Source organism: Lampetra planeri, chromosome 5 (assembly GCF_965212315.1).
Source record: "Lampetra planeri chromosome 5, kcLamPlan1.2.h2, whole genome shotgun sequence".
Classification (NCBI taxonomy): Eukaryota; Metazoa; Chordata; class Hyperoartia; order Petromyzontiformes; family Petromyzontidae; genus Lampetra; species Lampetra planeri.
Genome location: NC_136111.1, coordinates 19359134 through 19386648, shown reverse-complemented (window position 1 = coordinate 19386648; position 27515 = coordinate 19359134). Strand labels below are relative to the sequence as shown.

Below are 27515 nucleotides of genomic sequence, written 5' to 3'. Positions count from 1 at the left end.
CGAATGCGTGAATAAAACAACCACCAACACCATCCACCCATCCACACACCACCATCTCACCCACCAACCAACACCATCCATCTATCCACACCACCATCTACCCACCCACCAACACCACCATCTACACACCACCACCATCCACCCACCCACACACCACCCACCCCACACACCACCACCATCGTTGTCGTCGTGGTTTTGGGCAGCGGGGGGGCAAAGAGGCACCGAACTCCGAAGCCATTCGAGTCACGCCGGCGAGAGGGGAAGGAGGGCCTCCGTTTTGCCTCGACGAGTTTGGAATTCCACGTGAAATAAGGTGAGCTGCATCTTCTTATTATTGTTCAGTGTTCTTCTTGTTCAGTGTGTATAGGATTCGACGTGAAATAAGGTGAGCTTCAGTGTCCTTCAGTTCTTCTTGTCAAGTGTTCTTCAGTTGATAATTGTTTTGGAACCTCCTTTGCCAGTAGCAAAATATGATATTAGTTTTTTTACCCTTTTATCTGGCAAACAAAAATGACACCTTTTTTACAAGCAGTCATGTTTGCATTGACCACAATACCTGCGGTCGGAATGCAAACAAAAAACACAACTCTGATAATGTATGCACTGTCCTTGAAATTTATTGGTCCACACCTGAGACAGCTTTTCTTAGATCCTCGTCTCACATGGTGTTGGACCAGATGACGCAGGTATTGTGGTCAATGCAAACATGATTCCTCGTAAAAAAAAGGTGTCAGTTTTGTTGCCAGATAAATGGGTAAAAAACCAATTATCATATCTTGCTACTGGCAAAGGAGGTTCCAATGGTGTAAATGCTTGCCCGAGCTCTCATACTCTGATGGTGCATTGTCTTTGAGTTGTGCGCCTTTTGGCGTCATCTGGTCCAACACCATGTGAGACTACGCTCTAAGAAAAGCTGTCTCGGGTGTGGACCAATCAATTTCAAGGACAGTGCATACATTATCAGAGTTGTGTTTTTTGTTTGCATTCCGACCGCAGGTATTGTGGTCAATGCAAACATGACTCCTTGTAAAAAAGGTGTCATTTTTGTTGCTAGATAAAAGGGTAAAAAAACAAATATCATATTTTGCTACTGGCTAAGGAGGTTCCAATGGTGTTCTTCAGTTTTTCAATGTTCTACAATGTTTGTAGAATTCGACGTGAAATAAGATGAGCCGCTTTTTCTTCTCCGCCTCTAATTGTTCCACGTCGTTTGAAAGGGTGAGATCACACCAAGAGGGATATGGTGTTGGAAGTAATGGGTGATGTTGTTGTCGTTGAGCACTTGGCAGCTGCTGTCTGCCGTGCTTCTGAGGAGTTTTGTTTGAAGTGATTTTGCAGTCAAATAGTTGTCAGCACCGTCATTACATTTGAGATCATCGGCAGCTTTATGGACATTCAGCTCATGGCATAGCTATCAGCACGTTCATCAGTCACCACTGTCTTTATTACGACCACCACCATCACCTCAGTTACCAAAGCATCATCATGGCCAGTACCAGCCCCATCAACATCATGTCACTGTAAACTTACCAACCTCATCATTATTGATGTCACATTATCAAACTCACCATCATTGCTACTGTAGTGTCGTGCCTCTCTCTTCTCTTGCTCGAGGCTTGTGTGTGTGGCGTGCGTCGCACACACACTCAGTCGGAGACGAGGTAGTCGCAAGAGGCACCGTCTCTCTTTTATTAGGTTCACGCCACCAACTCGGGCCCCCTCTCTCTCACGACCACGCTGCCCCGCACGACCTGTTCCAGATACGACCTGTCCCAGACACGACTCTGTCCGCGTTGCACCGACGGCGTTGACCGGGACAGCCAACCGCTGTTCGGCTGCGTAACGATCGGGCAAAGGCGGCGGTGACGAGGGCGGCGATTGACGACGACGAAGAGACGAACCGGCAGCCCGGAGCTCTCGCTCTCCGCTGCTTTTATTCACCTCCGCGCGGCTTGGCTCCGTCCTAGCCGCGCCTCTCTTCTCGAACCCACCAGAGGGTTCCAAGGGGCTTCCCCACGAGGTCTACCGTGACCCTTGCCCCAGTTCCTCCGCCCTGCCGGCACACACACTTCGTGTATGTGCTCAACGGCGTGTGCGCTAAGTGTCCACCTGCAGTTGCAGCTGCTGTACAACAGTCGGAGCTGTGTCACTACGATAAACGCACCATTATCACCAACAACAGCAACACCGTCTTCGCATGGCCATCAGTATTTTCACTGTCCTGATCACCACTATCATGAAAATCATCGTTACCACCATAATCTCTATTATAACCTAGCATCACTGTCGCTACCATCAAGATGACCACAATCACCTGGTTATTACCACCACCACTACCATCGTCACTACTAGCAGTTGATGTACGAGCTGGGATCACTCCGATGTGCTTTCGAAATATTTATACTGGAGGAATCCGATTATCTATTTTTCACAGATGTCTAGTAGAGGGCAAACCAGAACGTTACAACAAACAATACAAAAACACGATCAGAGTGCAAAGTACAGTATAGGAAAGGTAAACAAATCACTTGAAAAATGTATAGGAATAAAATTAAACTTTTATCTTTTTGGAAAGGTAAACTAATCACTTAAAATATATAGAAATAAAACAAAACTTTTTATCTTACCAGGTAAGGCCCACTGAGCCATTATTTTTCGTACCGTGTATTGTTCTGCATGATGTCCGACGTTTTCCTCTACGTCAGGGGTCCTCAAACTTTTTAAACAGGGGGCCAGTTCACTGTCCCTCAGACCGTTGGAGGGCCGGACTATAGTTAAAAAAAACTATGAACAAATTCCTATGCACACTGCATATATCTTATTTTGAAGTGAAGAAACAAAACGAGAACAAATACAATATTTAAAATGAAGAACAAGTAAAGTTAAATCAACAAACTTGCCAGTATTTCAATGGGAACTATGGGTCTGCTTTTGGCTAATGAGATGGTCAATGTCCGTTCCATATTTGTCACTGCTAGTCGTAACAAGTGATGCAAGTGTGCATCCGTTAGTCTAGATCTGGTTGCAGATTTCAAATGTTTCATTCTGGAAAAGTCTGTTCACAGACATAAGTGCTGCCAAAGATGGTTGTCATTTTGAGTGCATGGTTCCTGAGATGAGGATATGTCTCAGAGGGGAGAGATGCATAGAAATTATGAAGGCTGCTTGACTTGAATGCGTCTTTCAGAGAGTCACAATTCTGCAGTTCAGCCAGTTCCATTTGGTAAATTGTATCCACATTTTCAATGTCAATAGAAAATGGGTTACGGAAAAGCTGTATGTCCTGTTCATGGAGATGAAGCTCTTTAATCTGAATTGGAACTCCTTTTGCAATTTTTCCAGTGAATCCACACATGTTTTCTTTGGGAATTGCAACCAATGGTTTTTCCGCTAACAGATTTTGAGTTGTGGGGAGATGGCAGAAGTTTTCCTCCTTAACTTGTTTGATGAGGAGGCTAATTTTACTTCAAATGCTTTGACATGTGATTGCATATCACAGAGGAGCTTCCCCTTTCCTTGAAGTTGCACATTGAAACTGTTGAGTAGCTCTGTTACATCTGTCAGAAAGGCAAGGTGCCATTTCCATTCTGCATCATTGAGCTCTGGTACTTCTTTGTTTTTTAAAAGCAGAAAAGCTGTAATCTGTGGAAGTAAGTCATAGAAACGTTTCAAAACTCTCCCTCGACTCAGCCAACGGACTTCTGTGTGGTACAGAACATCTTCATAGTCAACATTTAGTTCAGACAGAAATTCCTGAAATTGTCTGTGGTTTAGTGCATGAGCTCTAATGAAGTTAACACAAGATACCACAATTTTCATAACAGAGTCCCACTTCAGTGATTTACTACACAGCGCTTGTTGGTGGATGAGGCAGTGTATGGCTATTGGATGAGAATGTTTATGTTTGTCCATCTCTTGGTTAATGCGAGCAATTACTCCTTTCTTAGACCCCACCATGCTAGGAGCACCATCAGTTGTCACGCTGGCTAGTTTAGCCCAGTTCAGCTCCAAACCATTCACAGTTTGGCAAACCTTTTCATAGATATCCTCTCCTGTAGTTGTTCCTTTGATGCTTTGCAGTGCAGCAAGCTCTTCTGTGACTTTGAAATAGTCATTCGTCCCACGAATAAAAATTAGAAGTTGTGCAGAATCACTAACATCATTGCTTTCGTCGAGTGCCAAGGAAAAATAGGAAAGTTTTTTTTGTGGAGTTTTGCAAATGCTGATGCAAATTGTCTCCCATTTCTTCAATCCTCCGTGTAATTGTAGGTCCTGAAAGACTCACTGTACTAAATAAATCGGCCTTCTCTGGACACATCTCTTTGGCAACAGAAAGAAGGCATTCTTTAACAAATTCTCCCTCCACGAATGGTCTGCCAGTGCACGCTATTAGCTTGGCAACTTGAAAACTTGCTCGCAGTGATGAAATATTTAGCTGCTTCTGCTTCACAAAAGTATTTTGCTGAGTTGTTAATGTATTTTTCAGTTTTAATATTTTATCTTTTCTCACTTCTCCGATCAAACAATCATATTTATCTTTATGTTGAGTTTCATAGTGTCGACGTAAATTGTATTCTTTGAACACAGACACTATATTCTGGCATATCAGACACACAGCTCTTTCCTTCTACTGCATGTAAAAGTAATCATAAGTCCACTGTTATTTGAATATCCTACACTCCGAGTAAATTTTTCTCTTTCTTGACATCATTGTTTCCTAGGGAGTCAAAATTGCTATTAGTAAAATACCAATATATATACAGCGCTACAAAAACAATATACCAGCAATAACTTTGCCCACACAGAGACATACAGACTGCACTGCCCATCAATGCAGTCTGATTGGGGGAACTCCGCTTTTACCCCAGGCTCACACTGGTGCGGGTGCCATTAAAAAGTTAATTACACCTGCAGTTTTGTTCACAGATCGCAGTGCGGTGGGCACAATGAGTGCTCACCAGCGCAGCTCAATCAGTGCCCACCGCCGCAGCTCAATGAGTGCTCACCAGCGCAGCCCAATTAGTGCTCACCAGCGCAGCCCAATTAGTGCTCACAAGCGCAGCCCAATTAGTGATCATGGGCCGGATAAATGTCCTCAGCGGGCCGCATGTGGCCCGCGGGCCGTAGTTTGAGGACCCCTGCTCTACGTGCTGGAAGCTTCATGAGGAAGTTGTAATTTTTAGCCGAGACGTCCAATCGAAGTTTGAGCAATCAAAAAGGTTGGGCGACCCCCGAGAGGCTTGACATTCGTTTCATCCACAGGAAAGGATTGAGCCGCGAGGATGGACAGCGAGCTAGCTCGGGACGGGCGCCTGCTGGAGCTGGTGGACGAGGACTGGAGAGAGGACCTCCTTCCGCAAGAGGACGTGGATGTGCCCCTGGTGACCTGCGTCCACCCCGCACCCACATCCCCTTCCCCCAGCTGCACAGTTCCCGATCGTACCTCCTGGCTCTGATATTCTGCCTCGAAGATACTGGTCGTGGAACCATCAGAATCATCAGAATGTTTATATTGGAGGAATCCGATGAGCAATAAAGCTCTTTCTGCACAGATGTCCATCAACCCTCATCAGGACATCATCAACAGACCGATGCACAAATCTCCTTCATAAATGGAGAATTTCAGACACAAGCCGCCAGTAGTGTCATTGTGGCCATGCAACACAAACTATGGACCAAATAGTAAACCACTGTCGTCCGTGCTCCTTCAGTGAACTCTGTCCTGAAGCCTTTACATGGCTAGAAGACCTCGACATTGGCATATAGTTCCTGAACATGTTACCGTACGTAAGATTAAAATAGTTCCCAATCGTTCATCACACTGATGTAGCATTGCATGGTTAGCATGAGCCCTTGGTGCAAGGAATCAAATAAGGCAACCCCCTAAACAACATCCACTCCTCTAAGTGGTCTTTTATTTAAAATGTATTTATTATAATATCCCACCAGGAAAAATTCCTTGATGGAACATCTCGTTTTTAACAGTGTCACCTGACATACATCGCAAACCCGCAATAGCTATGCCACCGTCACGGTGCCTTCCTTCCCTGTTGTGGTCGGTGTCGTGGTCGGTGTCACTAATTTACATGAGGAGGGGGGACTAGTGGGAAACAAAGGGCTTTAGCCGTGGGGACAGGACGTTAGGCAGCGAAGGTTAACACTTGCCGAGCACGCTGGTTCGATGTTTTTGCCTCGGATCCACCTCAGCAATAGAATCTGTCTGATTATGTGAGTAAATACATTAATGATACATACGTTGTTACCAATAGAAATATACTTTTGTATGGCAAGGTAAAATTTGTCACGTGTGTATGGACGTTAAGCCATTAAATTACCTCTTTGGAGGCTTGGTGGACATTAGTGATATTTCCCGCTAATTGGCGATGTGGGCATTGTTAGATTATGCGATCGACTCACTATTATATTATAATTAAGCAAGGCATGTTTTTGGACCCCCTCTGCCCACAAGGGATTTTAGTGAGGGGCTAATGTATTTTGTTCACCCCACCTGTTGTACCATTTGGTGGGAAGGTAGTCGAGTTTCTGTCCCCGTGGTGCTGCCTGTGTCCTGCATAATCTTGCAAAGCTGGGTAGGGCTTTAACGGGCACAGCTACACCTCAGGGGAGGAACAATGCTTGCTTCCTGTCCAAGTACCGTACAGTTACCAGTAGACTGTATGATGCAGGGCTTGTCGTGTTATCAGATGCAAATTTGACCTTGTTGATCTCTCGGGCAAAGAGCATTTTCGAGTCACAACCATACAGATTTTTGAAGCTGCAGAAAGTTGCAGTTTTTTAAAATATATATAATGGTTGATAAGCACAGGCTCAAAGGTGCAAAACACCAAGGGATCGGCAACAAACGGCATTATTCAAGTTTGTAAAAGATAAGAGTCAATACGTATCTCTATCAATGCAGTCAAGAGGATGTTAAAGACCTACGAAATTTTCAGCAGTAGACTATTGTCTGCAAGCATATTAATTCATTCCCATTTTGGTATGTTTTTTCACAACTAAACTGAATAATTAGTGAGTCTCTATAAAACTGGAATATCTCTCTTTCAAAACGAGATAAGTTAATGTCTCCCTTGCAAGAGATTCATATTCCTTGATGAACTTCTGTCTGGTTTAAAAACCTACTGATTTCCATCTAAATGTAATATTCCCATCTCAATGGAATCTCGGATAAATGAATTTTTTCAAATAACTAAAGGAAGTTAATTTATCTTGCCAACGGTTTACACTCATTTATAAGTGGAGGTGTAACGAATGGACTTATAACCTGCGCTGTGCTGCGCGTGTGTGTGTTTGTGAAATGTTCTGCCTATGTAGATGGAGTTGCCGGAGCCTGACCAAGACAACGGTCATGTGACAGAGTCCGTGCGGGAGCAGGAGATGAAGTGGACCGACCTGGCCCTGCAGAACCTGCACGAGAGCATGCCCCAGTCTGCGGCCAACTGACCAAGTCGGGGCTCCGTAAAAGATCTCCAAACTCAAAAGCAGTTGATCGGTGACGGTGGCCATGTTTTCTAGAGCGGTGTTTCTCAACTCCAGTGGTTCACAAGTCCCTTCTGCGATACCACCTTTTTGTGATTGCAATCATTGCTGTTCGTATGCATTTAAGCCACTGCAGCCTGCCAACATCTAATTGTTTTAATCAAAAAAGATGTACCATTGGGGGGTCGTGAGGACTGCAGTTGAGAATGGCTGAACCAGAGTGAGTAGATAACGATTCAGACTGCCCTCCCCCCAAGATTGAACGAGTGGCCACAATTTGAATGAGGAGTAGATATTTAGATTTGCTTGATTTTTTTTCTCTCATCCGTAGTATCATTCGTTACATTAGCCTGAAGCTGAAATGTGCACATCTTTATAATGTGTGTAAATTGTAAAATAATAGATTCTCACGTGCATGGTTAACTGCACTGCATTTTTCATGAGCATAATCATTTATGTTAATAGATCAATAGTTACATCATAACTCGGTACATGAAATGGGGAGCTTTTGGCTTTGCATCAATAGCAATCCCTTTGTTTTATTGTGTAACTGGACGGGTCTTTTTTCATGTCAGATTATTTTATACCTGTAATGCAGAATAAATGTGAACAGGGGAATGCAGCTGCCAACAGAGCACTGATAAGTACTTCCAGAGTAATTTTCTGCAGACACATTTGTTGAACCAATGTTTCTCGGTCGCCCAGTGTTATGGGCCAGGTCCACCTTCCACAATGCAAGGGCCTAAAAATTGGATTTGGGTTTAAAGCTATCGAGGTTTAATATTTGGTTCAATTAGGAATAAAAAAATGGGTCAGATTTGGCTGACAACCGTAGACACGATTTCATTGTTTACAATTCAACAAAAGCGACCAGGCATTGTAATGAAAACGGATAAAAGTGTCGAAACAGTATTTAACATTTTATTAAGAATACAAATGTTGTAGTTAGGTGCATGTCAATAACACGTAATGAAATAGCGTACAGTGGCACATTAACTACAGCAGATATGTAAAGAGTACTTTAAATGTACAACTCATGGCTCTGAGATGGTCTGCTTCATGCACTAAATATAAAATGTGTCAAGGACAATGTTACCTTGGTAAATGAGCATACCAATGGAATTCAGGTAACAGAGATAGTATTATTATCTTATGTCCCATTGTAACATAAGTGTCCATAAGCTGAATACCTTCTTGTGTTTATGTTTTTATACTTACATTTGCTTGCTGCTTATTGAAACGTGTTATTTACAATAAACATAACGTAAATAGCCTACGGTATGTGTGTGTTTACAATCTGCACAAGTACTTTGATACTAACAACCTTATCATGTGAACCTTATGGCGGGACCCCAGGAAGTAAAAATCGTAATTGATTTATTTTTGGCGACTCTGTCCCAACGCTCACATTAACGCCGTGACCCACCTGGCGCGGATCATTCTTGGGTGTCCAAGCGCAGCGAAGACGAATGTGCAGAAGAGCTGAACAAGCAAATGCAACTCCATGCTCGGGTATGGGCAGGATCATAAGTCTTATCCAAAGCTGCTCAAACTGCCTACACGACTTAAGTCCCTTATTTGTCATCACGGGATGCATAATACAGTGAAACTGCTCTTAATTATTATTTGTGACCTACCAATGTCTGCAGCCAGGATCGATCGATGACAATCCTATTACCTGCAGATATTTAATTCCTCCAGTTTGATAATACTTCTCTTGTCCGTATGCATCTGTGCAGATAGGTTTTTTTTTGCGGTTAAGCCATATTCCTCACAAACCCCTCGTATCGATGCGTATCAGAGGAGCGGCAAACCACTACTCTGTAGAGTAACATTGGTATAAACGCTTGTTACAATATCAACAGCGCATAGAAAACGCGTACTATTTTATGCACTGTTTAGAAAATGTGTTCACAAATCTACACTGAAAAACACGATGATTGACAGAGGGTGGAAATTATTTTTTCGATAGTGTATTTCAATAGAGGTACTCCAGGTAAGTAGTTTTCAGTTTTAAAGGCATAGTTTAACAAGACAACACTTGCCACCATCCTTCAAACCCATTGTTGAAAAAGATAAGTTTCTGTTTACATTATAATAAAATGTTTATGCGAGAGCTGGGGGCTTATGGGATTTTGGGGTCCCGCCATAAGGTTCATGTGTGTATTTTTTTTTGCGATTATGTTCAACAACCGCACTTTTAATTGCTTCTATAAAATGTAAACAACACCCAAAAATTATTAGGTGTGTTTACAGTCTGCGCAAAACAACTATTTAAACTTCCCCTGCCCCCACATACTAAAATTCAACCGGTACTGCCCTCGTCCAGGAGTGGATTGATCAAGTACATAGGCGACAATAATTATGGTCATCTGCAGACACATCTGGAGACAGTTGCTGTATATACAGAGCCCCACTTCCCAGATGCTCTTCTTCTCAGATTCCCCACTTTCCAAGCGTCCTGCCTCATTCTCCCGTGCTCAGGTGCGGCAGCAAAATCCACATTTCTTGCAGAACGAGCAGCAGAAGCAGCAGAGCGAGAGCGGGGAGTGTCTGCGTGTGCGATTCCTTGTCCAGCCCTGCTTTCAAACGCAAACACATACAAAGGCAAATATCTCCCATGTAGCTTGCACAAAATGTTGGGGCAAGTACTTTTGGCAAGCGTCTGCGAATGCTCGCAGGGAGCATGGGAGGCTGGTGTGGCTCGAACTTAGCTTTCATTCACACATTTGCATGGATAAAATATTTAAGTGTATTGGCTTTCCTGTCCAATATCGATAATAATGACGCATTTATGGAGAGTTAGAATAGTCGAGTAGGGATGCGATGAAGGCTTTGGCAGACAGGGTAAGAAAGTGGCAGATGAGAAAAATGGTGAGATTTCTGGGAAGAGAATGGGAGCTCGGGATTAATGACAACTACCAAGGTTTTCCTGTGGCAGTGTGATGTCAGTCGATGAATTCATTATTAAGACCGTTCCGGTGAAGAAGTTACCAATGGCTGCGCGGTGTTCACATCCATGGCCGGTAGCACCACCTCTCCAACGGTTGTAATTTTTGCTGCAATCTTCGCCTAATTTGCAAACAGAAAGTGGCACGTTTGTGTTAAAGACCGCACAGCACCATATACTCACGTTATCCTGAGTGGACTTAGGGGGTGGAGGTAAAAGAAACTAGGTTCAGATCCATAGTGCAACTGGTGTTGTGCATCACCTGCAAGACTCAAACCGCCGTATACACTATTAGGTGGAATTTTTCACCAGTTGAGCTCCTATTGAGACACCAAAATATTGGTAACGGGGAGGTGGTGGGGAAAATAAAAATAGGCACAAGTTTAAATAGTCGAGTGTTCGAAAAAACGAGTTAAAATTTATAATGTAGTGAGTGACCTACAATTTCAATGATGCCCTTCACCCAGCAAAGTCTCTCCTTTTCCATACGGCACTGGAGGTTGGCCAATTCCATTAATGAGTACAGCATTTGGCATTATATTTTTTAAGATCTAGAGTACAGTGTGTGCCTATATTTTAATATGAAGCAAGAGCAGATGAATAATTGGTTAAGTGTTACTTAACCGGGGTTTAAAGGAGCGAGGCAATAAATACCTGGTCGGTCATCCGCAAGAGCGATGAGACGCAGAGGATGAGTAGAAGTCCACACACTGCCTGGCGATCCATTCTTCTGCCGCTGTCAAAAAATAATGATGAGCCCTCCTGAATGTCTATGTATGCAATGTTGAACTTCGTTCGCACCGCACGTAACCAACCGTGCTAATCAGAGATGCGAGGGAAGAATAACAAACGAAACCCAAAACAAAGTAATTCTAAAGAAATACGTTTTCAATCTGTGATGTAAAAGTGCACAGCTGCCAGTGGCTTCCTCGTGTCCTGTATCGTAGTCCCTTGCAAGTCCACACGCTCCATTTATCCTGTCTCCCCAACACACGTGGGTGGCGGTACCCCCATCCCCTTACCCAATCAGTGTTTACACAAAACATTAGATTGCACGTGAAGAAGAGCGCCCGTTCCTGAGGTCAATGTGAATGATTACACAACCTTTAATCGGTTTCGTTTACCTTCCCGGAAAGGAATATACCGTAAAACCCAACGATCATGAGTCATTATTTGGATTTATTGACAGGGCATTGGTGTCCGCCTGGGGCTGGATAACAGGCAACCCAAATTAACTATTTATCTTGTGAATTATTACCTAAGCTGTGTCCCAGGCTATCTGATGTGCGTTAGGCCTCCATGCGTGTACCTATTTTCCCAATTTATTACAATTGTCATATCAATAATGTCATGAGAAATATAACCCCTGAGGAAATCTGTGCAGAGTACCCCACTTGTCAGAGAATGGCTGTGAAATAGATTTATTTTATAGGACTTATCCCAATTAAAAACATCCTTTAAGTGACCTATTTATTCTTTACACAGGAGGGGTCAAGTGAGGGCTTCACTATTCTGGCAAATTGCCCGATGATGCTGGATGTAATTGCCAGCGAAACGTTGTACTAAAAAAAAATTGTAAATGTTGTGGATTCACTCTTCAACACACTGGTGGGCTAAAGTAGTGAACTATTTGTATTTTGTCAACGTGACACTTTTTTTACTGATTGGCCGTGTCGGGTGGTGGAGGATTACGACACGTTTATAAATAACGCGATCTAGCCCAAAAACATTTATTATGAATAACATTTGGTCGCGAAAGCCTACGTGTCAAACTGGGGTCATACTTTGCTGTACACTCTATTACGAGACTGCTGCATGACAGTCAAAGCAATATTTGTTTCAGAACTCAAACTTGGCCAAAGTGTGGTTACAAATGTAATGTTTTTTTTGTGCAGCCACCGGAGGATTATAAAAGTCCTTATTATTAATCACGTGGCGTTTGAAAACAGCAACAAGCTACGTAAGTATTGTTATTGTTAGCTATACCACGGGATCCGGGGTGGTAGCTGAGTGGAATCCGCTTGTTCCACTCGAGTACACATGTTGTATTGGGTAGTCATCAGTGATATTCGTCCGATGGTTTGCACCTCACCGCATTCCCAGCTTGGCAAGTCGTTAAACTTTCGCTTATGGACACAGTTGACTGTGGCATATTTCATCACCGCTGAAGTTGCAAACTCATTACAAACAGTTGAGCAAAATGTATCTGGAAAAGCCTGCTTTCTGTGGGTGCTGGAGACAGAAGCTTCGATTATACTGGTAGGAACCACCTGGTTCTGCCAGCCCACAGGGGATTATTGTGTCCGTCCGTCGTGCATCAAAAAATGGGAGGGGTGGGGCTGGGTGGAGAGGGGAGGGTGGAGAGGGGCTGGGTGGGGAGGGTGGGGAGGGGCTGGGTGGGGAGGGTGGGGAGGGGCTGGGTGGGGAAGGTGGGGCTGGGAGGGGTGGGGCTGGATGGGGAGGGGCTGGTCACCCCGTGGTGCCCTTATAAAACTCAACGTTTAACCTACTCACGCCGGCTTGTGCCCGCCCTCACAGTCGGCCATATTTGCGGAATACACCACGCTGCCGTTGACCCTGGCCATTGACCGAGCAACCCAACGTTCCTACCAGCACCCTCCGCAGGAATGTGTTAGTTGCCACCAGTGGCGGCTCCTGTTAAATCTCTCAGGGGGGGCAAATGTCTGGATGATTGATAAGGATAAGGTCCACCCATGCAATGGATAAATTAACAGCTTAAGCATGTAAAGGCAACTTCACTTCTTTAATATTAATGAAAAATAAAGTGACTCTTACAATACATCTTGTTTGTTTCTATACTCACTATTAAAACAAACCACTCAAGTTTCTTTTATTAAAGATTCCACTAGGTGGCGACAAATTATATTGTTGGATGAAACGTGCTTACGTATGATGACGTAGCACGTATGATGACGTAAGCACGTTAGGGCGAGCCCTCCCGGAAGCCATAGAGAATGCATTGCAGCGCCCCCGTTCGAAAAAAAACATCTTTGAATGTAAGTCTATGGGACCACTCGGGGCGATTCTCAGCTGGAGGGAAATCGCCCAAAAAGAGGCGGTACTCCACAGAACGTAGCATGACGCTGATTGGACTATATCCAGCGGCACAGTGACGGCTAGCGTGACTCTGTGGTTGAATGACATTGGTGGTGCGTCGCCCAATCGCCCTAATGAAGAAACCGCCCCTGGTTGCCACCTGTAAGCGTTTGACCTGCACATTCCAGGAACTGGTATGTGTTTGGATGGCAGAAATTGCTTTGTTTCAAGACCTGGTGGTATTGTGGCAAACCGAATGACAGTACACCGCAGTTTTGACAGACCTGGGCTGAATGATACACGTCTGGTTTTGGGTAGTGGAAAAGGTGGAAAACCTAGCACTGATAGATGTGGCTCACGAGGATCAGTTCTATACAAGTGTAGCGCTTCAAATAAAGACACACACTACGTGAGTTGAGGCGATTCGTTTATTAACACTTTCCTTACGGGACGACTTCTATAATTGGTGTAGACGTATCTATATCACTGTGTAACCCGCTACACGCGAGGCTATTGAAGATTTCAACCCGACGTGACCCGACCCACCAAGCGTTACCCACAAATATGACCCTTTACTGTCCCCACGCTGCCCTTTTAGCCCCCGAGCGTGGCGTTCCCCCCCGTCCTCTGTCTATACCCCACTCCTGGCACCTCCCAGCAAGCTCGCTCCCTTGATTCCCCGAATGACGGGATATACCGGCATTACACAAGGGTTCAGAATGGCCAACGGTGGAATGACTCAAACGCCAATAGTTGCAGACACTAGATGATTAGGACGCAATGATGTTCAGAGCCCACAATGGAGTAAGACAATGATTGGGCAAGACAAGCCCCTTGTTGACATGACACGTCTCTTATGGGAAAATGGTTTCCGAGAAAAGATTCAGATTTTTGGAAATGGTGTTGACCTCCTGCACAAGCATTCATATCACTCGGAATGCAATCACCCATGATCTGCTTCCACCCACGTAAAGCATATTTACAAAGTAACACTGATAGAAAGTCACGTTACATGAAATGTCAACACCAAGAAGTCATAAATGTAATCCAGTACTGCTGAACGCTTTTATTCAACCACGTGGTGAGTCTCACGATCGTGTTTGGAAGGCAGACTTTGACAAACAAATGTTTTGAAATGGGGATTTTTACAGCACAACAATTTATTTTTTCATTTTGAGATTTGGGCAAAAGCAGGGTGAGCATGGCCTGCCCTTGTCGATTGTGTCGGTGCCTCTTAAATTAACTCACATGGGGGGTGTGAGCTACAGAAATCAATTTAGACACAAGAACATGTTCAAAAAGTATTATATATTTTTTATTTTATTAAAGCAATGCTAATTGAACATGGAATAAGTGTAATTTATTTTAGCAAACGCAGGGCATGCAAGCATACATCCTTCAGAAGGAATAAAAGGCATTTGTCAATCCTTTGTACACAACCACGCTCAGTTAATACAAAGTGCGAAACTCACGTGTGTTATGTATGTCGAACTTATTTCGCACCGTACGTAGCCAACTGGGCTAATCTCGTAAATAAACCTGAAGTAAGACGAGACTACATATTATATTCAACGGAGAAAATGAAATTAATGTACGAGTGTGAAAGGTCATTAATAATTCCAAGCGTGACTGGAAACTACTTTTACAATATAAAAGAAAAAATAAACACATCTGAAACAGATATGGACTTAAAATATTCCACAATAAAGCAAAAAATACAAGCTACTTTAAAAAATTTCATTATATAATTACCAGCCTCCACCCATCACCGTCAGTGCACAGGATTGCCCCAACAAATGCTTGCGTCTCTGAACCACCACCATCCGCTGAACCCTTCACATCTTTAAATGAAATCTTTGAAAATAAAAGAACTCATAAAAACGTTTTAAGGATATCCACGTTAAATTGCGTCGCAGCATGGCAGAATACGACGATGCAGAGGAAGAATGGTGTTGGGACGTTCTGGACATTCGTCGTCCACCAGCAAGGCCCAAGGAGCCCTCGCCTGAGTTAGAGGACAAGTGGCGCAAGAAAGAAAGTCTTCCCCTTGAGCTGTCGAACAATTCAGGGGGCAGCTTGCGCTTCTCCTATGCTGCTTCCGCAGGGCAGGCCCAAGGGATGCGACTGGATGGACCGCAGGCTGGGCTGGCTGTGGGCATCACTGCCCTGGCACAGAGCCCACCACCTCGATGCCGTGCTGCTGCAGCTGAGTTCGTAGCAAGGCGCTCTCATTCTTCAGCTCCTCGAACTGAACACACGCAACAATCAGGGCGTCATTCGTCTGTGCGATACGCCATTGGGGATTCCTCATCCCTCTTGTGAAGAAGACGGACACCAAGCAAGTAGTATTCACTTGCTCGCGATCGAGAAGTGGTGTGAGAAATGTGCTGTGATTGGATCATTTAAAACGGAGTTATAGATAATAAATGCAAACAAAATTGACGATCTTTATGATAAATTATAATTACACATTAATAAATCACGACAATGATCTATCTCAATCAGAGTGGGCCATCATAAAAATTAGATTAACAGAACACCAAAAATCCTCCCTTTCAGCAAGGTCAGATTTCTTTGTGCAAGTGCTCTCTGCACACCTCGAATGAGGCTGGTGCCACGCATAAGGCTATGGGTGGGACGAGCAACACAGCATACACCCCTCCACCTTTGCCTCTCTCGTGCTGATGCTCAAATGTGCACGAAGACAAAAAAAGACAAAGATTCCCCTGTAAAGCCTTAACAGACTGTTGGGGCAAGTGCTGTTAACGAGCACCTATGAAAGCCAGCATGGCACACGAGGTGGGGTGGGTGGCCAGCACCGCACCCGGCCGCCTTTGTCTCCCTAGTGGCGATGTTTACATTCCGCATGAGGTACTCATTTAAGACTGAGTCGACCTAGGGAAGGCACAGGACCGGTTCAAATAATCGTCACTGGTGTTGGCCGCGAGCGGGAGTCGAATTCGGGTCGCCAGGTTCGTAGCACAGCGCACTAACCGCTACACTACCACTCCCCACATGCGCACGCACACAGACACACTATCTATGGTTGTACACACACACACACACCCCCATGCATGCAGCAGCTCTATGCGCAAACTTCTGCCCAACCTGTTGCATCAGCAGCTCGTGCTCCAACTGAGTCCTCTCAGCCTCCTTGAGCTCCTCCTCCATGCGCTGGTTCGTCTGCCGCAGCTCTTGTATGTACTCGCACGCCTTTGACAGGACTCCACCCTTGCTCTGTGGGTTTGCACGTAGCGTAGCCGGATATCAGTCAGGGCGATCGGCTCTCCAATTCGCACTCGCCTGAGCATGCATTACGTTTGCTGGGGTAAAAAGTCCCACCAATCGCACAATTTTACAGGCACGTTGCAAAACCTCCCATTACGCTACTCGTATTGTGAGCGCGCCGCTGGTTTGTAATGGAAGGATAAAATGGGAATGAAAGACGGTGCGGGTTTGGAAATTCACCTGTACAGACTTCGTGTGGTCATTGGCGCAATCAGGGATGTACTTGGAAAGTTCTACGATCCAGTTATTGATTTTGTCTCTTCTTCGCCTCTCCACTGTAAAAAGACAAACAAATGAAATATTGGACGTTCGCAGAATGTAAGTGATGTGAATATTCTCAACTCCAGTTGCCGAGTTGGTCAGAAAACTCAGATTGCCTGCATAGAAACAGGGAGCTATGACCATTGAGAAAATAGGTTTGATTTCCCACACCCGATGCAAATCCTACATTCTAAAACAGTCTGATGCTCTTAGCCCAACGACCGTTTATTGAACGAAAACATTTGTAAGTACAGGTTTTTACTTGAGCCCATATCAGAGCTTGCCAGGCAGACAGATTCAGAGTAAATCACTTTCTCATCTGCACACATGATGTTTGCAATCTTGAAGACTATTGGTCATACACCAACACTGTGGAATACAAGCTGTGCTCTACAAAGGTGAACATCGATTGTGGGATACAAACATTACATATCAATGCTTTAACAACCAAGGCACAATTATAAATATCATTCTTAAATTGCGCAAAAATGGGGTTGGCATAGTAACACAGTGGTCAGCGCACTGCACTATGAACAAAGCGACCAGCGTTTAATTCCCGGCTTATGGCTAACATCAACAGCTGGTGATACCTGAATGTATCCTGTGTTTGCGAACCCACATGGACCAATCTTGATTTGAGGCTTTCGTGACTGCAGGAATCCATACTTTTGGTTCTTTCGGTAAAGTCACGTAAATAGAAAATAAAATAAATCACGACGTTTTGGGCGCAACACAAGCGTCAGTCATCAGGTTGGAAAGCATGGTCTGCTGCTGAGGCAGACTGTTTTAAAAGGTTTGAAATGGGTGTAGCTCAAGGGTTATAAAGAAGTGGTGAGGGCTAGTGATGTTAATGTGAGAAATTAGCATGTAAGATCTTACAGTTACATGCTAATTTCTCACATTAACATCACTAGCCCAGGCCACTTCTTTATAACCCTTGAGCAACACCCATTTCAAACCTTTTAAAACAGTCTGCCTCAGCAGCAGACTATGCTTTCACACATGTACCAGTATGGTGATGTATGGTCAAACAACTGGATCAGGGACAAGCAGCCTGGTTTTCTGGTGAATTATTAGGTTTCTGACTGCTATGGTCGCTGGCCGATTGGTTGGGTGAATGAGTGGGTGGTGGAGGAAAAGGAAGGCTGTTGTGATGCCTGGTTGGAGCGAGGTGGGACGGGCACCTTCGTTGTGTTGCGCTCGCCGCCGCTCATCCCTGGGTGTGCGTGGCCCCTCGAGCTTCCTGAAAGTGAAGCAATCCACAATCAGTAAAGTCCATCAATAGACGAATATATAAAGCAGGGCTCCACTCGCAGCGACGGCACTTATATGTACACATCATGATGGTGTAGCCCCTAAATACCCGACTAAACCAGGGGTGGGATGCCCCCGGTATATCTGGGATGCAGTGGTGGGGAGATGTTAACTCCCTTGCCTGGTATACAGGAGGTTGTGGGTTCAATCCCGACCCTGACGCCTGTAAATTTATAGTTTGTATGTCTCTCTCCCAGTGGTGGCGTGGATTTTTGTCCAGGTCCTCCAGGTTTTCCCTCCACATTTAGAAATATGCGCTTAGAGTATTTTGGCTGCTATAAATTTCCATGTAATGAGCCACTTCATTGGGCTATGATTTGTGGCCAGGTTGCTGCTAAAAAAAGAGCTATGTAGCTCAGTGGGCCTTTTCCTGGTAAAATAAATATCGTAGTACAATTTTTTGCCTGTTTTCATAATAAAGCTCCATTATTTTCATGAAGAAAATTACCCATTTATATAGTTTTTTTATGTTTTAAAAATATAAATCTATGTAAAAAGTAAAAAAATATATTCTGCAATGCACAAGTCAATGCCACAGGAGTTATTGTGCAGCAGAAAACTGGGACTGCCCAACGCGTGATGTTTCTGTGCGGCGTGGAGATCAGATAACAAGTCAGCATTGCTTTGCACGCAATTAAATTTTTGTAGCTTCGGGAGTGTAATTTTCTATTTGAGGGGTTCTCTAAAAAAAAAACTGTAATAATGCACAAGAAGATACATGTCTAGGAGAACATGTACGTAAAAGCCACAAGTGTGGGGTGCCTGATGTGCGCATATGTGAGAAGTGAGACTCGTACGGGGTGTATGGGTGAGTACGGGGAGCGATGGGTCTTTGAGCCCCTCCCTGCAGAACATCCTGCGGTGCCATCATCACGTAGAATTGGCCTTAAACAGAAACAAGGTTTGTTAAACAAAGCATAAACAGCCTTCATGGCACTCTTCTCAAATCATCCAACATCCAATAAAATGATCGATCCACTGCTGGTTGAAGGCCTCCCCACGACGTCGCAATTCCTCGTGGTCCTGCGATGCCATAATCCATCTCGCTCCTGCACATGAGCTGATCTCATCGATGCCTCTCCACGGTGATTCTCCTCTAAGGCCTACACTCTCTTTTGGCTTGCACTCTATAACCAATCTCGTCCATCAGCCAAGTCAACTTACTTTTCAATGTCCACTTCCCATTTTGTTCTCTTATCCGTGTGTTCCTCATTCTGTCAGCTAACATAAGTGACGAGAGAGTCATCTGAAATTATGGTCTTGGCCCTCAATTCATCAAACCCACACTGACCAGCTTGGTTAAGCATTTTCAAAAACCCCTGTGACAGATGCCACATGAAGAGGCCTTCATCAGACAGTGACCTGATACAGGACTGCACTCTTAATGCACTTCCTAAACAAGGGCACAATGTTTACATGAACATGTTGATACAGGGAAGCATGACCAAGTAACGTCTCACGACAATGGAAAATCCAAGAGTACGATACCATCAGAGGCTGGGCTGCCGGCTCCGCCGAAGGGACTCTGGATCACGGCCTGCAGGGAGACAGGGCACAACTGTTACGACAACGCCTCGCACGAAGGAGCAGGCAGCTTTCAATGGATCCACACGAATACACGCGCGCCCACATGCTACGTACGCACACAAAAAAATTAACCAATGCGGTATCTAAATGCGACCGCATTCCAAGACTACTTACACACACATGCGAACGCGTGTAAATTTACCTGCACAGGATTTCAACCCATGCAGTGTACAAAGCCACACATCTATTACACGTGCACACACACCCACAACTGTGCTACATCCATTACAACACACACAGACTTTGGTTTTATAAGTAGATATAAACGGATTACATATTAAATTACAGCTGGAGTTCCACTATAAGGTTGACTGAAGAAAGATACTCCTTTTGTAAATTGCGGTTAATAATAACCTAATTACTTTTAATGTAGTTTCATTTATGCCATTATTGCTTCATACCATTTTTGCTTTCTTAATATCCGTTTTGCTTATATTGAACTGTTACCATAACAATTACCTATCTTGTCCCTATGTACAACAAAGTAACCATTAAAATGCATCACTTTGCGACATCTGTAGAATCACCAATCCCTGATAAGCCAGTCCTCAACAGGTGAATCAACACGCCCCTTGTAATCCCTTTGCAAATGTTAAAATTGCTCAAGTGTATACACACACACATGGAAATGCTTCCGAACAAAACGGTCCCTATAATCAACGGCATGAGATTCACTCCACCATGTGTGTGCGTGTCTCAGCTCTGCCCTGCAAGAGCCAACTTACCGTCGTCTGGCCCTCCCCTTGGCTGTCTACCTGTACCACCCGGTACGTCACCTGCGAACATCAAAGCGGAAAAGCGCCAACGCAAATTGTCACGTGTGATACGACGAACGGTAGCAAACTACTTGGGTTTAAAAATGCTTTCACGTTTCATTTGATACTTTATAACGCTTGGTTCGTCTTTCACACTTCTGGTTGCTTAGTGTTTTAAGTAAGAAATGTTAATTATTGACTGCAACATCATTGACCAATGTGATTGGCTATCATTTTCAAAGTTTTGAAAAATGAATTGGTTTTATATTAACAGGTTGTGCAAAAGTGGTTCAACAAAATTGGTTTACTCTCCTTCATGTAAAACATGACTATTGTATATTTCTGGAAACAAGACCAAAACTACTATTAACACGAAACATTCAAATTCACCACCACCACTACCACGGGTATAAAGTGAAGTAAAAAATTAGCGTCAGATGACATTTTTACGTTGTATGACTCAAAACTCCAGGCGCTCATAGGTGGCTGCATTGCTGTTAGGTTCCGAGCAGCAGAAAGCAGTGCAGCAACATCCATTGTGATATTGTCCATCGAAACCCTCAGTCTTTGCTGCTCACCTTCACTAACCCGCACTGATTAGCTTGGTGAAGTACGGTCAAATTAACTCCCATGCCCCGTAAGCGGTGGGGAGGCCCTCGTCCAGCAGTGGATGGATCAAAGGGCTGCACCTGTACACAACTAAAGACGCAGAGTGCAAGCGTGGACGTCGCCCGACCGGCTGTCCGCCACTCACCTGGCCGTCGCTGCTCTCAGTGCGGAACTGGTACTGTATGCTGGGGTCGTTGAACGCAGTGGCCTGCTGCACACTCGCGATCGCCACAGCCGTATGATCGTCGGCGCCCGATCCGTCTCCTGCGCTCGTTCACGCACACGCCCATCAGATGATGCACCACCAACAACAACAACAACCGCCGCCATTCGCCACTAAGTGGCAGTGACGTCACCATGCCGCTTTTGCCTGGGTATGTGCCCTTTAAGGCCATGTGAAGTGTCGCCCACTGGCAGGTCATGAGACAGACCCAGGTGCCATGGGTTGGCTGAGATGACTGGCTGAGATGACTGGCTGAGATGACTGGCCGATGCACCACCTATGCCCCTACTGTGCCAGGTAATGATGGATCACCACCTCTGCCACCCACAGAACGAGTAGTGTCTTTGCATGTGCTCACTCCCCCCACCCTGCTCGCAGGGTCAGGGTCGACCTGAACATTTAGGGACTACAGCAGTCTCGTGGGAATTACAAACCCCCACCCCTCCCACCACAACATTTGCACACTTCAATCGTGGCTTCAATCGACTATTGAGCTGCAACACACTCTTCGTGATTTGCACAGAAAGTTGAGTCACGTTTTTCGTGCATGCAGAATTATTTTGTCATGCAGAGACGTTAATGTAAACCAGAGAAGCCTTACCCTCCTGCATTTGCAAAGATCCTTCGTCTCCGTCGTGACTTTTGTCCTGACTGCAAAAACATGGAACACAAGTCACCAACCACCGCACAATCTCACCAGAATTATCATCAACATCTTTCCCACAGCGAGTTACCGTCGATTTCACATGGAATAAAAATGACAACCCGAATACTTACACGAATACTTTAGCAAGAAACAGCTTGCGCTTTAAACCCAATTTTAAACGTTTCATTTGTTTCAACACTGCCGCCACTCACTCATGAATAAAATACAGTTTCTGACAAACTATGCACGCTTTAAGTACTGTGGTAAACAGCAGCTTCCCAAAGCCGTGCCATGTGACGCTATCGAAGTCGCCAGGGGCTGCATTGCAGACTGGAGGACATCGCAGTCATGTGACTTCAAATCTCACAAATTCACTTGCCATGCTGACACCCAAAACTCGTTAAACTTTGTGTTTATTTTATCCATACAGGTCTGTTCTGTACGTTGACATTGTAATAGTTGTGCCAGAGAACATCGTGTATTCCAGAAACTAGGACGAATGTCACATCTCTATTTTTAATGTCATATTATTGTCGAAGTTTTTTGTGTTGTGACACGTTGTTAAGCGAATTTGTAAATATGTATCTTTTTTAACAATGCGGCTGTTTTACATGCAATGTAATGCGAACATACCCAATAGCTCAACGCGCCAAGTCAGTGGAAATTATAGAGAAATACGGGCAATTTAAGTTAAAACATAATAAAAAGGAGAGAAATAATGGCAAGAGTAACGCTTCAAGTTATGGCCGGGTGTATTCAACGTTGGTCACTTCCTGTGGAACCCAGATTTGTCAATCCTGACAGTTCATATTCAGCCAGCATCCCCTAACGCTGCAAAACAAAATCACCGAAGCAGTGAGCCACATTGCAGAAGTTGGAATTCCAATAAAATATTTCGCAAAAGTTTACCACTTGAGAGTGCAGTCAAAGCGTACATTTCTGAAATATATAAAAAAATATGTCTGCAGCAGCTGTTTCTGCTGGAAGCCTTCTCGGTGGAAACATTTATGTAAACTTGGAAAAAACTTCTACGAAAAGATGAATGTAACGAGATCCAAGGTGCTACCAAATCATGCCAACTTGACCGCGCTCAGCTCTACCCTCTCACCCCCTCTTTAAGAAGTAACAACCGACCATATCGGCAAACATTGATCATCAGACACCACTAAGCAAAGATTTGGATAGGCGGTCCTATAGGCTTGCCGCAAGTACTAGGCATAAAGCGGACGATAAGAGTTGTCAGAAAAAATCCATAACCAAAACAACACTCCTGTTGCTTTTGGCATGGCTCTACAGTTTGACCAACACGGCGGACTGTGGTGATGTGACCGAGGGGGTTAGCGGCTTGGTCAGCGGAGTTTGCACGCAAAGCCTACCAGGCTTTTTTGTTGTTCTAGTTTTCCATTCTGCACCAATTATATACCAACTCTGATATCAGCATCCAGGCCCAAAAAAACAATGCCGTTTGTATTAGAGAACTTCTTACAAAGCCATTTTATTATTTGGGAATCTCAACAATAACACGGGAATTTTTCACTTTGCGTTGCCCTTGAAAAATAGCTTCTGAGCTCAATGGGTTTAACTCGGGGAAATAAACTTCTGTACTTCTTCTGTAATGAGCTAGCAGTGACACTTACGGGTCATAACCATGACATCCTTCAAGGGACAACTCATTTGCAAAATGTGCCACTAGGTAAACTAGGGGTTAGATGCATGCCTATGTTTTAATGAACCCTCACAGACGGGCCTGACTGATCCGCGAAAGAAAAATGTTAGGTGCTTTATTAAGCAGTCATTGGTGTTGGGGGGACTATTCAACTTGCAACTCGTGGGATCCTAATTGCATTTTGGGTATAATTAAGGAGTCTCAAGATCTGCCATGTCCTAACAATGCCACCTTATTAGTAGTGCCCAAGCCAGCCATCCACCTCTAACCCGGCAGGAATTTCCAAGTGCAGGTCACCAATGATGACTATAACCTCGAAATGCCTCCCTTTTCATGAGAAATTGCAATACGGATTTGGAATCCACTCGTTTTCATAAAAAAGGTCATTCATGAGTTTATCGAAGAGTAGTTTTTAGCACAGTACTGCTATTTAAATCACACAATAAACGCAGTCACAAATATAAACTTCAACAAACATTATGCTTAAACATCTCATGGAGACACATATCATTAATCCACTAGGTACATGCAGGCATAAGAAATGTTAGATCGCCAAGCACTAAAAAACAGCAAGTGCTCAACTACACGTGGGAGAATGGTGTGATGTGTTTTAACGGAGATCCATTGACTGAATAATATCAGGATTTAAATTACTTTAGTCAGGGTATGGGCCTACCTTATTTGGGTCAGGATTATTGTGATGATGGAGTTGGGTTTATAAGTCAAGGCCGAGTTACATAAACTGCCCATGTGTTTGGGGAAAAAACCAGGCCAAGACAAAAATCAATTTAATTACAATGCCGCTGGATCACCATCTCTTCATTGCAGCAAAGCAGTGAGGCCAACAGGGCTTTTAAACAATCAACTAAGCCCGAAATTAATAAGTCAGACTCTCAGATAGGACTAGTCTGTTAAACATTTCATATGTAATCCAGTGCCAAGTGTGTGTTTGTATATAAAATGTATGAACATACTGTGTTCTGATCAGCTGAGCAGCACAATTGCAAAATAAGTCTGCACAAAGAGGCCACAAGGCTGCGTAGAGGTTTAATGTTTAATCTTTGGTTACAGACAAGTCGTGCATTTGCCAAACAAATAATAATGGTCGTGGATGCTTGGTGTGGTTATAGCCTCGAATGCACACATGTCAGTTCACCTATGAAGATCTACATAACATTTACAGCCCTGTCAATCCAATGATGAACGAGTGCCTCACACCATGCAGATCATGGGGGGATTATTTCACCACGCTGGTTATTGCGGAGAGCACAGACGTGGAAGCATAGAAGTTCGCGTGGGTTTTGCCGCACTGCCCTCTGCTGCACACCACGTAGCCCTGTTGCCTATGATATCTGTTATACATGAAGATCCATCCGAGCACTAACCAAGTTCACGACCATGTCAGATGCCGTGCTACGCCTAGTTTATTCATGCAAAGCATTCACTCAAGAGACGGCTCCGGAAATGTGTCCATTCCGACAGCCCTGTATATATAGAATATATCCAGTGGGCATCCCTGTAATTTGTCCCTTGAGTCAAGAGAGATGTACCCATGGGGTTTATTTTCTCCAGTTGATTTTCTAGTCACATCCACAGTAGAACTGTACAGTGTAGGCATGTAGTTTATAATTAGTGTGTAATCATATACCTATAGGGTTCATGTAAGATATCCCTGGCGTATGTATTTGCAGGGATAACCCTGTAGTCTATCCCTACACTACAGTATACTTTTCTCGACACATCTCTGGAGAGAATCTGTGTATATATTTCCCCAGCGTATCTTTTTGAAGCAAATGTTGGTATAGATTTTTGGCGAATGTAGATAATTAATCTTTAGCAGTTAATCTATGTTGGGTATCTTTAGGTAGGTATTACGACTGCAGCAATACTGAAGACCAAGTCTGCACAAGGGCCATCCATGATCCACGCACTGGTTTAATATTTGATTACAGGCGAGTCGAGCATTTCCCAAACCAATAAGACTCTCAGAAAATTGACATTCGCCAAAACCTGTCAAGTTAACCCACGAAAGATCTCTCTAACAAGTACCCGTCGGTGTATGTGCGTGTCTACACGCTGTACCGTTAGCCCATAATATATTGCGCCGTCACCCATCCTCCCCCTAAAACCCCGTGGTTTGTGTGGCCACACACCGCAGTCATCACGCACACACGTGCTCCTCGCCTCTCGTTGTGGGAGGAGGCACCCCACCAACTCGCACTCTCACTCACCCGCTCGCCTCCATGCCTTGCTCCAACATCTCCATGCGGCTCCGGTAGTCCCGGCAAGTATCAACTTTGAAGAGGAGTGAGAAGGGCCCGGGCCGAGCCGGGCCCGGTGGTTAGGGTCGGCTAAGGGAGGGTTGGAGGAGTTTTGTGGTCGGGAGAGGGGGGTACGGGTAGGGGGTAGACAAGCCGGGCACGCAGCCACGTGTGCCGGGTAGGGCGTCTAGGCGAGGCCGGTGCTGCGGGCTGGGCCCTGCTGACAGGAGGGCCCAGAGGGACGCACTCCCGAGGTCCGTGTCGAGGTGACGATGCGGGTAGCGACGAATGTGGCCCCTGGGGCGGGTTCGGGGAAGGCCCCGGCTGGTAATCGAGTCGGGGTCGGGCAAGGCCCGGGTCGGGCAACTTCGGCGTTTTAAAGGACGGCGAAGAACGGGGATGGGGTTTTACAGTCGGGTAAATTAATAGAGCTTAAAGGTTTGGGGTGGGGGTTGAGGTTAGCCAGGGGGTAAAGTAGCTGTGGGCAAGGGTGAATTTACAGGGTCAGACTGTTGTTGAGCAGAGCAAGGTTAACAGGAGAGAGAGGGGGGGTCAGACAGCAAAGCTCAAACGTCACAAACGAAACGAGGCCGGCAATAAATTAGGTCACCGGCTAAATTATGTCAGCCCAAATGTAATCCCTCAAGGCAGGTCTGCTGGAAGCCATGCGACGAGCGGTAAAACAAGAGTGCCAGATCGGGCTCAACGCACAAACCACGCGCCTCTGTCACATCAAGCTCGGCAAGAGGGTGGCGGAGATGGCTTGGAAGAGGGGAAGAAGAAGGAGAAGGACGCAGAGGCAGGCGAGAGAAGAGGAGGCAGCAGAAGAGGCGGTGTTGTTGTTGTTAGCGGCGGCCCCGTCCCGCGGCTGCGGCCCGGGCCCGGGCCGGGCTTTTGAATCGCGTTCCTCCTCGCGGCGTTGATCACGCGGACACAACACGGGGTCATGTGAGCGGAGACGCCCGCCACCACCAGCAGCAGCAGCGCCAATATGGCCACGTGAGGAGGGGCGGGGAGACGACGACGACGCGCGGATCTCTTCCTCCTCCTTCCTCTTCCTCCTCCCCGCCACTGGCGTCGCTGCCGCCGCCGCCGTCGATCGCCGTCGTCCTCGTCTCACCCCCACCCCCCACACGCTGCTCTACGAGGGCGGAGGGGCGGGGCGGCGGGGGAGGGTGAGAGGGAAAAAGCGGAACGGAGTTTTTGAGTTGAAGTTTTCGTGACTGCAGGGATTCGTTTTCTTTGGTTCTTTCGGTAAAGTCACGGAGAAAGGAAGTAATAAAATAACGAAATTATTTATTTATTTTCCTTGTTTTATTTGTATTATTTAGCTTCTATGTGACTTTACCGAAAGAAGCAAGAATAGGAGTTTTCGTTGTTTGTGGTTCCGCGCGACGGAAT

General features: G+C 45.0%; 2 protein-coding genes and 1 long non-coding RNA gene across 5 annotated transcripts; 1 reads left to right on the top strand and 2 right to left on the bottom strand.

Annotated features, from left to right (window-relative positions):
* The first annotated feature begins 6 nt into the window (after window positions 1-6).
* On the top strand, window positions 7-8771 carry ANAPC13 (anaphase promoting complex subunit 13). The gene is made up of 3 exons (XM_078594955.1): window positions 7-313; window positions 5263-5381; window positions 7333-8771. Exons 2-3 carry the CDS (start codon window positions 5283-5285, stop codon window positions 7459-7461), a joined length of 228 nt encoding a protein of 75 aa, XP_078451081.1. The 5' UTR covers window positions 7-313; window positions 5263-5282; the 3' UTR covers window positions 7462-8771.
* LOC144719112 (uncharacterized) lies at window positions 8405-12746 on the bottom strand. Of its 2 annotated transcripts, none has more exons than XR_013585531.1 (3): window positions 11102-12746; window positions 10492-10569; window positions 8405-10079 (listed from the first exon to the last, which is right to left on the bottom strand). It is a non-coding gene; the product is annotated as an uncharacterized LOC144719112 (long non-coding RNA). The 2 variants fall into 2 exon arrangements; XR_013585530.1 differs by having other exon boundaries at window positions 8405-10076.
* Window positions 12747-14545: 1799 nt separating this feature from the next.
* LOC144719105 (upstream stimulatory factor 2-like) lies at window positions 14546-27111 on the bottom strand. 2 transcript variants are annotated; one of them, XM_078594942.1, is made up of 10 exons: window positions 26085-27111; window positions 22143-22192; window positions 21464-21582; window positions 20680-20730; window positions 19856-19904; window positions 19165-19252; window positions 18238-18296; window positions 16973-17067; window positions 16613-16741; window positions 14546-15752 (listed from the first exon to the last, which is right to left on the bottom strand). In XM_078594942.1, the coding sequence occupies exons 1-10, from the start codon at window positions 26117-26119 to the stop codon at window positions 15663-15665; spliced, it is 765 nt and encodes a 254-aa protein (XP_078451068.1). In that variant the 5' UTR covers window positions 26120-27111; the 3' UTR covers window positions 14546-15662. The 2 variants fall into 2 exon arrangements, with proteins under 2 accessions (XP_078451068.1, XP_078451069.1); XM_078594943.1 differs by lacking the exon at window positions 26085-27111 and adding an exon at window positions 22821-22878.
* Between the last annotated feature and the right edge of the window lie 404 nt (window positions 27112-27515).

What these genes read in the sequence shown, in the direction of transcription:
- ANAPC13 (XM_078594955.1), top strand. Translation starts at nt 5,283, where the DNA reads ATGGACAGCGAGCTAGCTCGGGACGGGCGCCTGCTGGAGCTGGTGGAC. An exon ending in AGGACGTGGATGTGCCCCTG is followed by an intron (nt 5,382 to 7,332) that starts GTGACCTGCGTC and finishes CTGCCTATGTAG; the next exon opens with ATGGAGTTGCCGGAGCCTGA.
- LOC144719105 (XM_078594942.1), bottom strand. Translation starts at nt 26,119, where the DNA reads ATGGAGATGTTGGAGCAAGGCATGGAGGCGAGCGG. An exon ending in AAGGGGAGGGCCAGACGACG is followed by an intron (nt 19,905 to 20,679) that starts GTAAGTTGGCTC and finishes GTCTCCCTGCAG; the next exon opens with GCCGTGATCCAGAGTCCCTT. An exon ending in CGTACTCACCCATACACCCC is followed by an intron (nt 18,297 to 19,164) that starts GTACGAGTCTCA and finishes CTTCACTTTCAG; the next exon opens with GAAGCTCGAGGGGCCACGCA.